Below are 13,311 nucleotides of genomic sequence, written 5' to 3' on the forward strand. Positions count from 1 at the left end.
TGATATGTGTTAATTGATTTCAGGTTTGGTATTTTTCTTTAAAGTAGAAATGACTAGTGGATATATCTGAAACAAAAATGATTTAGCATCTTGTTGTTAGGTTTAACCTTTTGTGGGTTTTGAATAGCTAAAGTGTTTATCTTGCCAGCTTTCTCCGTTCTATGACTGCTCTCTTGGATCCAGCTCAGATTGAAGAACGTGACAGGCGACGACAAAAACAGTTAGAACATCAGGTATTGCATTGTAAAATACGCTTCTTTGCCTTCGTAAGTAATAGTCATGGCCAGTGGATACCTAAATAAATGGAAATTAAAATTCCAGTATAAATGTACAGCACAGGCCCTGTCCAGTCCTGTGATGAATCTAATTCCTACTCCAGCTGGCATTAATATTAAAATTATACTGATGCTGAGAACCAGACAGTATCACATAGTACAGCCAGCCACCTGCCTTCCAGAAGAGAAGGTCTTTAATATATAAGTTGTATATATGAAATGGCACTAAATCTTAAGTTAGTACTGGTTATTTTTTTTCATTTGTTTTTAGTTCTCCTGAATTTTGTTTAGGATGAGAATAATTAATTCTTTTTTTTTTGGGGGGGGTTTCCTTTTTTTAAAATTTTAAGTTCAATTAATTAACAATATAGTGTATTATTAGTTTTAGAGTTCAGTGATTCATCAGTTGCATACAACCACCCGTGCTCATTCCATCACGTGCCCTCCTTCATCCCACCACCCAGTCGCCCCATCCCCCCCACCTCCCCTCCAGCAAGCCTGTTTCCTTCCTATGCTTAAGAAGTTGGTTTGTCTCCCTCTCTAGTTTCATCTTGTTTTATTCCTCCCAGGTTTTTGGTGTTTTTTTTTTTTAACTAACCAGAATCATGCTGTATGTATTGTTCATGTGCTTTTTGGAGATGTTCTCAGCCTAGCACACTCCTTTTATCCCTTCTGTATTCCACAGAAATAGATGTTTGGGTTGCTTCATTCTGCTGTTATAATTATTCCCACTTTTGTGCACAAACTTGGGTACAGGGGCTGAAATTTGAGGGGAACAGTGTCAACTTGAGCCCTTGGCAATCTGAGGCGAAGGCGTGTTGACTTGGCATTTAGCAGGTGGCAGGCCGTGCACACTGACTCGGGCAGGAGGGCGGCTGGACCGTGAATTTGGGACCCACAGGCCGATGGCATTGTGTGTGACAGGGACGTGGCTGGTTTTGCTTTTAATTTTTGTTTTTCTGGGAAACTTGATCACTCCCTCTATTCTAAACGAAAGACTTACTGGATAGAGTATTCTTGGCTGTAGATTTTTTCCTTTTAGCAGTTGGAATCTATCATGCCACTTTCTTCTGGCCTGCAGAGTTTCTGCTGAAAAACCCACTGATAGCTGTATGGGGTTTCCTTTGTATGTACCTGCTTTCCTTTCTCTTGCTGCTTTTAAGGAGAATAATTAATTCTTTTAAGGGAAGTATATAGGGCATTGAAGTAGAATTCTGATTGAGAAATCTATCAGATAATATAAGGAGACTAAGATTAAAATTCTCTCCTAATTTTAGTCTAACACTAAAGGGACTTAAAATTCTGAATAATTCTTTAAAACCTCGGATGCAGGGGCACCTGGGTAGCTCAGTCGTTAAGCATCTGCCTTCAGCTCAGGTCATGGTCCCAGGGTCCTGGGATTGAGCCCCACATCGTGCTCCCTGCTCCATGGGAAGCCTGCTTCTCCCTCGCCCACTCCCCCTGCTTGTGTTCCCTCTCTCGCTGTCAAATAAATAAATAAAATCCTCTGATACATGACGAATTCGGTTTAATTAATATTGTTAGTCTTAATCAGTAAGTGACTTACAGAACATCTGCTACTTACCAGGCACTATGCTAAGTGCTGAGATTTTTTCTTCAGTTGTTTTTGGAGTACTTCTAATAGCCCTACTCTGGTTAAAGAAAAAGCATATAGAATTTGAAAGACAAGAGATGGGACAAATACATTGGAAATTTGACATTTTAACTTTACTTATATATGTAATACTATATTATATATTATCTGAGACTGATAAACTTATTTTAGAAATACAAATGCTTCAAATGGATTTTTTAAATTTGACAGTGCTTTTTGTGATTTATGATTTATGACTAGAAAGCCATCACTGCTCAGGTAGAAGAGAAACGCAGGAAGAAGCAGCTGGAAGAACAGCAAAGAAAGAAGGAAGAACAAGAAGAGGAGCGTCGCTTAGCACGGGAACGAGAAGAGATGCAGAAACAATATGAAGAAGACATACTTAAGCAAAAACAAAAGGAAGTAAGTATATATTAAAATTTTTTTATTGAAATACAGTTAACACACGTGTTACATTAGTTTCAGGTATACAACAGCATAGTGATTCAAGAGTCCTATATGTTACGCTGTGTTCGCAAGCATACTATACACACTATTACAGTACCATTGACTGTATTCCCTGTGCTGTAGCTTTCATCCACATGACTTGTTCATTCATAACTGAAAGCCTATACCTCCCACTCCTCTTCCCTCATTTACTAACCCCCTCTTCCCCGCTACCAGTTTGTGGGTCTGTTTTTGTGTGTGTTTGGGGTTTTTTGTTTTGCTTTTCATTTTATCTTTCTAGATTCCACATGTAAGTGACTTCCTGTGGTATTTGTCTTTCCCGTCTGACTTATTTCATTTAGCATAGTACCCTCTAGGTCCATCCATGTTATTGCAAATGGCGAGATCTCATTCTTTTTTATGGCTGAATAATACTCTACTTTCTGTATATACCACATCTTCTTTATCCATTCATCTACTGATGGATGCTTGGGTTGCTTCCATATCTTGGATATTATAAATAATGCTGCAGTAAACATAGGGGTGCATATATCTTTTGTTTCCTTTGAGTAAATACTCTGTAGTGGAATTACCGGATCATGTGGTAGTTCTACTTTTAATTTTTTGAGAAAGGTCCAAATTGTTTTCCACAGAAGGTTATACCAATTTCCCTTCCCACCAACAGTGCACGAGGGTTCCCTTTTCTCTACATCCTGACCAACACTTGTTGTTACTTGTCTTTTTGATTAGGGGGAGATGATGTAATTATGGTTTTGATTTGCATTTCCCTGATGATTAGTGAAGTTGAGCATCTTTTCATGTGTCTGTTAGCCATCGGTATGCTTTGGAAAAACATTTGTTTGGGTCCTCTGCCCTTTTTTAAAAATCAAATTATTTGGCGGGGGGACACCAGGGTAGCTCAGTCGGTTAAGTGTCCAACTCCTGATTTCAGCTTAGGTCATACTCACTGGGTCATGAGATCTAGCCTGCTTAAGATTCCCCCCCGCCACCACTTCTCTGGCTCCTCTCCCCATTCATGTGCTCAGGCTCTCTGTCTTAAAAAAGAAAAAAATCAAATTAGTACAGAGTTGTACTAGTTCTTTGTATATTTTGGAGAGTAACTCCTTTTCATATAGATTGTTTGCAGATACCTTCTCCCATTCAGGAACTTGTCATTTTGTTTTGTGGGTGGTTTCTTGTGTTGTGCAGAAGCTTTTTTTTTTTTTTAATATAATCCCAACAGTTTATTTTTGCTTTTATTTCCCTTGCGTGAGGAGACAGATCTAGAAAAATATTGGTAAGGCCGATGTCCAAGAGGTTACTGCCTATGTTTTCTTTAAGGAGTTTTATGGTTTTAGGGCTCACAGTTTAGATCCATTTGAGTTTATTTTTGTGTATGGTGGAAGAAAGTGGTCCAGTTTCATTCTTGTGCATGTAACTGTCCAGTTTTCCCAGCACTTTTTGTTGAAGAGATGTCTTTTTCCCACTGCATATTCTTGCCTTCTTTGTTGTGGATTAGTTGACCTTGTAAGCATGGTTTTATTCCTGGGCTCTCTGTCTTCTTCTCTTGATTTGTTTTGTGTCATTACTATAGTATTTTGAGTACTAGCTTTATAGCATATATGGCTTGAAATCTGAGATTGTGATACTTTCAGCTTTGTTCTGCTTCCTCAAAATTGCTTTGGCTCTTTGGGGTCCTTTGTGGCTCCATACAGATTTTAAGATTATTTGTTCTAGGGGCGCCTGGGTGGCTCAGTTGGTTGGGCGACTGCCTTCAGCTCAGGTCATGATCCCAGAGTCCCAGGATCGAGTCCTGCATCGGGCTCCATGCTTAGCAGGGAGTCTGCTTCTCCCTGTGACCCTCTTCCGTCTTGTGCTCTCTGTCTCTCATTCTCTCTCTCTCAAATAAATAAATAAATAAAATCTTTAAAAAAAAAAGATTATTTGTTCTAGTTCTATGGAAAATACTATTGGTATTTTGATAGGGATTGCATTGAATCTGTGGATTGCTTTGAATAGAATGGACATTTTAAGTGTTAATTCTTCCAATCCATGAACATGGTAGTATTTATAAATAGCATTATAGAGTAAACATGGATGTATTTTTAAAGGAAAAATAATCAGAAGTTTAACATTTGCATGTATTTTGAAATTTTGAAGGTATATCCCGAAACATTGAAGTTTTGCATTATAAAGGTTATGAATTTAAGGGAGAAGCTAGAGAAGTTTTAATGATTCAAGTGATTGGTTCACAGATGCCATATTGCTTGGGTTTCTTTCTCTGCCAAGAAAGGCCAGTACGGTGCAAAACAAAACTTATCCATGTGTTACATTTTGAAATGTTTTCTAAGCAGTGATTATTAATAAATATTGTAGATGTGTTAAGAGAAATGATTGACCTTTCTGTTTGTATCCAGTAGTGAACAGGAGCATATATTTGCAGTGATTGGCTGGGATGGATGATACATTTTATTGCTGTGTTAGAGTTTTCCTGTGTGCTAAATAAGAGCCTTTTTAAATAAGAGTTGATACCTAGTTAGCTAGGAGAACATCTCTATTAAGTGGTGCATACAGCATAGGTATGTTTGTGTCAAGTGCCATGTTTGAGCTGACCTGACATGAGCAAATCATACAATGACATGGGATTGCCGAGGATTTGTGAGGTTTAGAGTAGAGCATAGAGCATTTCCCCTGGCCCTGGGAGATGGAGCCCAGAGCCTACATTTTCTTGATTTTTCCCATTTTCAGCCTTTACTCCACACTTAGCTGATGAAGCAGCAGATGGTCTGGGTTCTAATTACATTATGTTGAATAGGTTGAGCCAACTACTCCTATGAAATAACTATATAAGTGAAAAAAATCAAAGGATCATTTGTTTGAATTGCAAGAAATGGCCATAAACCTTGTGTTTTACCTCTTAATAATCTATTTTTAATCTTAATGGAATTCTGATGGAATTGACCACTGGTTTTAGAAACTTTGAAAACTTTAGTAACTTCAGTGGGTAAAAGAGTTCTTATATTTGTGGTCTAATACAGCTGTAGAATATGATACTAAAATGTAAGCTCCAAAAGGGAGAAACTTTGCCCTGTTGACTGTTCTCCCAGTGTCTTGAATAGTGCCTGGCACATAGGAGCTTATCTGCTCAGAATAGTCAAGTCTGTACGTGTTTGATAATTGTAGTTAATAATTTTGTGCACTTCAATATGAATAGGAAATTATGACTCTCAAGACAAATGAGCTATTCCAGACAATGCAGAGAGCACAGGAGCTAGCACAGAGGCTGAAACAAGAACAGAGGATCCGAGAATTGGCTCAAAAGGGACATGACACTTCTGGATTGATTAAAAATCTTGGCGGTAAGCACTTCACTAGAATTTTACTTATAATATCTTTTGAAGAGATTTTAAATAACTGCCTATTTTTAATACCTTTAACACACCTATTGACTAAATATCGTTTAAGGAATTTCAGATCTTGGAACTAATGTAACTTTATAATGCTTATTTTATTTGGGAAATTGCCTTAAAAGTAGAACTAAATAATGTTGCACTTTCCATTAATCTTTTATGATGTAGGAAAGATGTTAGGGTTCGAAGCCGACAGCCGAGGAAGAATTCTTGAGATGTCTTTGGTGCAAAAAGGTGGTTTTATGAAAGCACGGAGACAGGACCCTTGGGCAGAAAGAGCAGCACTAGGATCATGAGGACTGGCCCATTATATACTTTCAAGTTGTGAGGGGTTAGGGATAGTGTAAGTTTCTAAGAAATTTGGAAGCAAGGTTTCCAGGACCTTGAGGGGGCTAGCTGTTGTTGGGAAAAGGTCATTTATTACTGTCTAATAAAACCTTAGTCATGAGACCCTTCAGATATATATCAGTGGGTCATATGATTGGGGGATGATTGCCAGCCTGTGTTTGGGGGCAGGCGAGTGGAGATAAAGGAAGTTTTCCAGAGGAATTTTTTTATGTTAAAGTAGAATTACAGGATCGTGGGGGTTGGGCTAAGATTGCCTTTTGCCCTTAGCAATGTGTCAACATCCCGGCATTTGAGTTCCTAGAGCAATGTCACTGCCTATTTCAAGGACTTGTCAGTGGGCTGTAAGTAGTAAGGAAATTTAATAATTTTTCTTCTGCCTTTGTTTCCCACATCATTTTACATAAATTTTCTTAATGCTTTGTTCACAGTAGGTAAAATGTATACTTTACCCAATTTTTCTGGAGAAATCTATGAAGTGATCTCCCTATATTAAATAAGGGATAAAAATGCAGATCACTTTTTGTAAGAAAATTTAGGATAGTCCTTTTACATTCTTATTGCAGTGTTCACACTTACTAATTGTACTACAAATCTTGTGTATATTTAGTTGCTGCTACACATACTTTCTGTTAATCTTCCTGAACTGTCATTATGTTGTATAATATAGTTCTCTTGCTAGTTGATAAAAGTGGAATATAATGCATCTACTAACAACATTTCAAATTTAGGACATGGCTTGGATGATGTCAGTGGTAAAAAGAATACATGTATCAGTTCTACAACCTCTCCCAAAAAAGATACTGCTGTACAAACAGGTATTTGTTTAAAAGTTGTGATTTGGTTTAAAATTTACTTAAAATTAACGTCACAGTTAGAATTAAGCTCAATTTAGAATTGAGCTGTTTAAAAATGAAAAGAAATTCACCAAAGTTTTCAATAAGGATTAGAAAATCAGTTTGTTCCTTTTTTTTTTCCTTATTTATTTGACTCCCTGCTGAGCAGGGAGCCTGACGTCAGGCTTGATCCCAGGACCCGGAGATCATGACCTGAGCTGAAGGTAGATGTTTAACTGGCTGAGCAGGTGCCCCAATACCTTCTAGTTCTATCCACGTCATTGCAAATGGCAAGATGTCATTCTTTTTGATGGCTGAGTAATATACCATCTTCTTTATCCATTTATCAGTCGATGGACATTTGGGCTCATTCCATATTTTGGCTATTGTTGATAATGCCGCTGTAAGCATCAGGGTGCATGTGCCCCTTTGAATCAGTAGTTTTATGTCCTTTGGGTAAATACCTAGTAGTGCAAGGTAACTATAACTATTTGAGGGACCCCACCCCCCGCCAACAGTTTTCCATAGTGGCTGCATCAGTTTGTATTCTCATCAACAGTGTAAGAGGGTTCCCCTTTCTTCACATATTCGTCAACATCTGTTTGCTGTGCTATTAATTTTAGCCATTTGGACAGGTTTGAGGTGGTATCTCATTATAGTTTTTGATTTGTGTTTTCTTGGTAATGAGTGAAGTTGAACATCTTTTCATGTGCTTATTTGGCATCTGTATGTCTTTGGAAAAACGTCTACCCATTTCTTTCTTTCTTTTTTTTTTTTTTAAGATTTTTAAATTTATTTGACAGAGAGCACAAACAGGGGGGACGGCAGGGAGAGGGAAAGGAGAAGCAGACTCCCCGCTGAGCAGGGAGCCTGACGCAGGGCTCGATTCCACAACCCCGGGATCATGACTTGAGCTGAAGGCAAACACTTAAGCTACTGAGCCATGCAGGTACCCCTTCTGCCCATTTCTTAATTGGATTATTCACTTTTTGGGTGTTGAGTTTGATAAGTTCTTTACAGATTTTGGATACTAACCCTTTTTCAGACACATCATTTGCAAATATCTTCTCTTCTTCTGTAGGTTTTCTTTTAGTTATGTTGATTATTTTCTTCACTGTGCAGAAGCTTTTTATCTGATGAAGTCCCAGTAGTTCATTTTTGCTTTTGTTTCCCTTGCCTCTAGAGACGTGTCTAATAAGTGCTATGGCTGATGTCAAAGAGTTTGCTGCCTGTGTTCTCCTCTAGGATTTTGATGGATTCCTGTCTCACATTTAGGTCTTTCATCCGTTTTAAGTCTATTTTTGTGAATGGTGTATGAAAGTGGTCTAGTTTCATTCTTCTGCATGTTGCTGTCCAGTTTTCCCAACACCATTTGTTGAAGAGACTGTGTTTTTCCCACTGGATATTTTTTCTTGCTTTGTCGAAGTTGACCATAGATTTGAGGGTCTGTTTCTGGGCTCTTTATTCTGTTCCATTGATCTGTGTGTCTGTTTTTGTGCTAGTACCATACTGTCTTGATGATTACAGCATTGTAATAGAGTTTGAAGTCTGGAATTGTGATGCCACCAGCTTTGGTTTTCTTTTTCAAGATTGCTTTGGCTATTTCGGGTCCTTTCTGGTTCCATACAAATTTTAGGATTATTTGTTCCAGCTCTGTGAAAAAAGTTGATGGTATTTTGATAGAGATCGCCTTGAATGTGTAGATTGCTCTAGGTAGCATATATTTGTTCTTCCAGTCCACAAGCATGGAATGTTTTTCCATTTCTTTGTGTCTTCCTCAGTTTCTTTCACAAGGGTTCTGTAGTTTTCTGAGTACAGATCCTTTACCTCTTTGGTTAGGTTTATTCCTAGGTATCTTACAGTTTTTGGTGCAGTTGTAAATGGGATTGACTCCCTAATTTCTCTTTCTTCTGCCTCATTGTTAGGATATAGAAATACAACTGATTTCTGTGCATTGATTTTATATCCTGCCACTTTGCTGAATTCCTGTATGAGTTCTAGCAATTTTGGGGTGGAGTCTTTTGGGTTTTCTACATAGAATATCATGTTATCTGCAAAGAGTGAGAGTTTGACTTCTTTGCAGATTTGGATGCCTTTTATTTCTTTTTGGTGTCTGATTGCTGAGGCTAGGACTTCTTGTACTATGTTGAACAACAGTGGTGATAGTGAACATCCCTGCCATGTTCCTGACCTTAGGGGAAAAGCTCTCAGTTTTTCCCCATTGAGAATGATATTCGCTGTGGGTTTTTCATAGATGGCTTTTATGATATTGAGGTATGTTCCCTTTATCCCTACACTGTGAAGAGTTTTAATCAAGAAAGGATGCTATACTTTGTCAAATGCTTTTTCTGCATCAATTGAGAGGATCATATGGTTCTTATCCTTTCTTTTATTAATGTCATGTATCATGTTGATTCATTTGCAAATCATCCCTACAGCCCAGGAATAAATCCCACTTGATCGTGGTGAATAATTCTTTTAATGTACTATCGTATTTGATTTGTTAGTATCTTGTTGAGAATTTTTACATCCATGTTCATCAGGTATATTGGCCTATAATTCTCCTTTTTGGTGGGGTATTTGGTTTTGGAATCAAGGTAATGCTGGCCTCATAGAATGAGTTTGGAAGTTTTCCTTCCATTTCTCTTTTTTGTGGAACTGTTTGAGAAGAATATATGTTAACTTTTCTTTTTTTTTTTTTTTTTAAAGATTTTATTTATTTATTTGAGAGAGAGAGAATGAGAGAGAGCACGAGAGGGAAGAGGGTCAGAGGGAGAAGCAGACTCCCCGCCGAGCAGGGAGCCCGATGTGGGACTCGATCCCGGGACTCCAGGATCATGACCTGAGCCGAAGGCAGTCGCTTAACCAACTGAGCCACTAACTTTTCTTTAAATGTCGGGTAGAATTCCCCTGGGAAGCCATCTGGCCCTGGTCTTTTGTATTTAGGAGATTTTTAGATTACTGATTCAGTTTCTTTGCTGGTTATGGGTCTGTTCAAATTTTTTTCTTGCTGTTTCAGTTTTGGCAGTTTGTATGTTTCTAAGAATTATCCATTTCTTCCAGATGCTTATTTTGTTGGCATATGATTTTTCATAATAGTCTCTTATAATTGTATTTCTGTGGTGTTGGTTGTGATCTCCTTTCATTGGTTTTATTTGGGTCCTCTCGTTTCGTTTTGGTAAGTCTGGCTAGGGGTTTATCAGTTTTATTCTTTCAAAGAAACAGATTTTAGTTTCATTGATCTGTTCTAGTTTTTTTTATTTCTGCTCTAATCTTTATTATTTCCTTTTTTCTGCTGGCTTTAGGCTTTATTTGCTATTCCTTTTCTAGCTCCTTTAGGTGTAAGTTTAGGTTGTGTATTTGAGATTTTTCTTGCTTCTTGAGGTAGGCTTGTATTGCAGTATACTTTCCTCTTAGGACCACCTTTGCTGCATCCCAGAGGTTTTAAACTGTCATGTTTTCATTTGCTTCCATGCATTTTTTAAATTTCTTCTTTGATTTCCTGGTTAACCTCTTCTTTCTTTAGTAGGATGTTCTTTAACCTCCATGTATTTGTGGTCTTTCCGAATTTTTTCTTGTGGTTGACTTCAGGTTTCATAGCATTGTGGTCTGAAAATACACATAGTATGATCTCAGTCTTTTTGTACCTGTTGAAGGCCTGGAGTTTGTGACCCGTATGTGATCTGTTCTGGAGAATGTTCCATGTGCACTGGAAAAGAATGTATTCTGCTTTAGGATGAAATGTTCTGAATGTCTGTTAAGTCCCTCTGGTCCAGTGTGTCATTCAAAGCCATTGTTTCCTTTTCATTTTCTGCTTAGATGATCTGTCCATTGCTGTAAGTGGGGTATTAAAGTCTCCTATTTTTATTGAGTTCCTTTATGTTTGTTATTGATTGATTTATTTGGGTGCTCCCAAGTTGGGGGCATAAATATTTACAATTGTTAGATCTTGTTGTTGGATAGACCCCTTGTTTATGAGATAATGCCCTTCTTCACCTCTTGTTATAATTTTTGGTTTAAAATTTAGTGTGATATAAATATGGCTACTCTGGCTTTCTTTTGACTTCAGTTAGCATGATAGATTGTTCTTCATCACCTCACTTTCAATCTGCAGGTATCTTTAGGTCTAAAATGAGTCTCTTGTCCCCCTGCTTGTGCTCTCTCTCTCTCTTGCTGTCAAATAAATAAAATCTTTAAAAAATAAATAAATAAAATGAGTCTCTTGTAAGCAGTATATAGATAGGTGCATTTAGTCCACTTACTTTCAGAGTAATTATTTATAGATAAGATTGCAGTGCCATTGTATTGCCTGTAAAGTCGCTGTTTCTGGAGATTTTCTCTGTTTCTTTCTAGACTTTGTTGCTTTTGGTCTTTCCCACTTAAAGGGTCCCCTTTAATATTTCTTGCGGGGTAGTAGTTTGGTTGTCATGAACTCCTTTAGTTTTTGTTTGTTTGGGAAGCTCTTTATCTCCTTCTATTCCAAATGACAGCCTTGATGGATAAAGTGTTCTTGACTGCATATTTTTCCCCATCAGCACCTTGAGTATATCATGCCACTCTCTCCTGCCAGGTTTCTTTGGAGAGATCTACTGCTAACCTGATTTGTCTTCCCTTGTAGGTCAGGGATTTCTTTTCCCTTGCTGCTTTCAGGATTCTTTCCTTATCTCTATATTTTGCAGATTTTACTGTGATATGTTTTGGTGTTGGCTGGCTTTTGTTGAGTTTGATGGGAGTTCTCTGTGCTTCCCAGGTTTGGATGCCTGTTTCCTTCCCCAGATTATGGAAGTTTTCATCTATAATGTGCTCAAATAAACATTCTGATGCAGTGTTTTTTTAAAAAGTTTAGAGTTGTGCAGCCATCCCCACAATGAATTTTAGAACATTTTTATCACCCCAAAAAGAACCCCTGTGTTCATCAGCAGTCATTCTCCATTTTCTCCCTCGTCTCTAGTCATATGTAGCCACTAATCTAATCTCTGTTAATCTAGATTTGCCTATTCTAGACATTTCATGTAATTGGAATCATACCATATGTGGTATTTTGTGCCTGGATTCTTTCACTTAGCGTAATGTTTTAAGGTTCATCATGTTGTAGCATGTAGCAGTACATCATTCTTTTTCATTACTGAATACTACATTTTATGCATATACCCCAGTTTTATTTCTTCATCAGTTGGTGGACATTTGGGTTAATTCTACTTTTTGGCTATTAAAGATATGCTGTGAACATTCATGCAGAACTTGTGTAGACCTATATTTTCACTTCTCTTGGGAGGGAAGAGTAGCATTGCTGAGTCATATATAACTGTATGTTTAGCATTTGAGGAATTCTAAAACTTTTCCAAACTGTATCATTTTACATTTCCATCAGCAGTGTATGCAGTTTCTCTGCATGTTCACCTACACTTATTATTCTCATGGTTACGAAGTAGTATGTCATTGTGATTTTGATTTACATTTCCCCAGTGACCAGTGATGTTGAACATCTTTTCATGTGTTCATTTTATTTATTTATTTTTTAAAGATTTTATTTATTTGAGAGAGAGCGAGCAAGTGCACAGGCAGGGGGAAGGAGGGGCAGGAGAGGGAGAAGCAGGCTCCCCACTGAGCAGGGAGCCTGGATCATGACCTGAGTCAAAGGCAGTTAACCAACTAAGCCTCCCAGGCGCCCTCATGTGTTCATTTAAAATGTTTAAAAATATGATAAGGTAATATCCATGTTGGGCATTATTATTATAGGTCTCCGTGCTTATTGTGAATCCTTTCAACCCTTTATGTATCTTTCTGGGAATTTTTTTTTTTTAAGCTTCCAGGAAATCCTTTTAACTTTACACTTTTTTAAATTTCCAGGGATAATTGACATATAACATTAGTTTCAGGTGTATAACATAATGATTCTATATTTGTGTATGCTGCAAAATGGTCACAGTAAGTCTAGTTAACCTTCATCACCCCATTAGTTACAAAATTTTTTGTGATGAGAACTTTTAAGATTTACTCTTAAATTTGGAATTATTTATTTTTTATTTTTTATATTTTATTTATTTATTTGACACAGAGAGAGACACAGCAAGAGAGGGAACACAAGCAGGGGGAGTGGGAGAGGGAGAAGCAGGCCTCCCACTGAGCAGGGAGCCCGATGTGGGGCTTGATCCCAGGACCCTGGGATCATGACCTGAGCCGAAGGCAGATGCTCAACGACTGAGCCACCCAGGCGCCCCTGGAATTAATTATTAACTGTAGTCACTGTGTTGTACATTACATCCCCATGACTTATAACTGGAATTTGTACCTTTTGACTCTTCATCCCTTTTGCCCTTCCTTCCCCGCCCACCGCTGCCTTTGGCAGCAATATCTGTATCTGTGAGCTTCTGCGTGTTTTTTTGGTGTGTATGTTTTTTTTT

The 13,311-nt window shown here is 37.8% G+C and overlaps 1 protein-coding gene across 18 annotated transcripts in view; it reads left to right on the top strand.

Annotated features, from left to right (window-relative positions):
* The window catches only part of CCDC66 (coiled-coil domain containing 66), an 80,665-nt gene that overhangs the window by 38,779 nt on the left and 28,575 nt on the right, over window positions 1-13,311 (top strand). For 17 of the 18 annotated variants that reach the window (XR_003518129.2, XM_027584662.2, XM_027584661.2 and 14 more), the window contains 4 exons: window positions 149-233; window positions 2,131-2,292; window positions 5,531-5,675; window positions 6,803-6,889. Coding sequence is in view for 17 of the 18 variants with exons in the window: in XM_027584662.2 (XP_027440463.2) it covers window positions 149-233; window positions 2,131-2,292; window positions 5,531-5,675; window positions 6,803-6,889 (479 nt within the window). In the remaining variant the exon portion in view is untranslated. The remainder of the gene's footprint in view (window positions 1-148; window positions 234-2,130; window positions 2,293-5,530; window positions 5,676-6,802; window positions 6,890-13,311) is intronic. The other variant, XM_027584664.2, reaches the window with a different exon arrangement.

Source organism: Zalophus californianus, chromosome 1 (genome assembly GCF_009762305.2).
Source record: "Zalophus californianus isolate mZalCal1 chromosome 1, mZalCal1.pri.v2, whole genome shotgun sequence".
In the NCBI taxonomy this organism is placed as follows: domain Eukaryota; kingdom Metazoa; phylum Chordata; class Mammalia; order Carnivora; family Otariidae; genus Zalophus; species Zalophus californianus.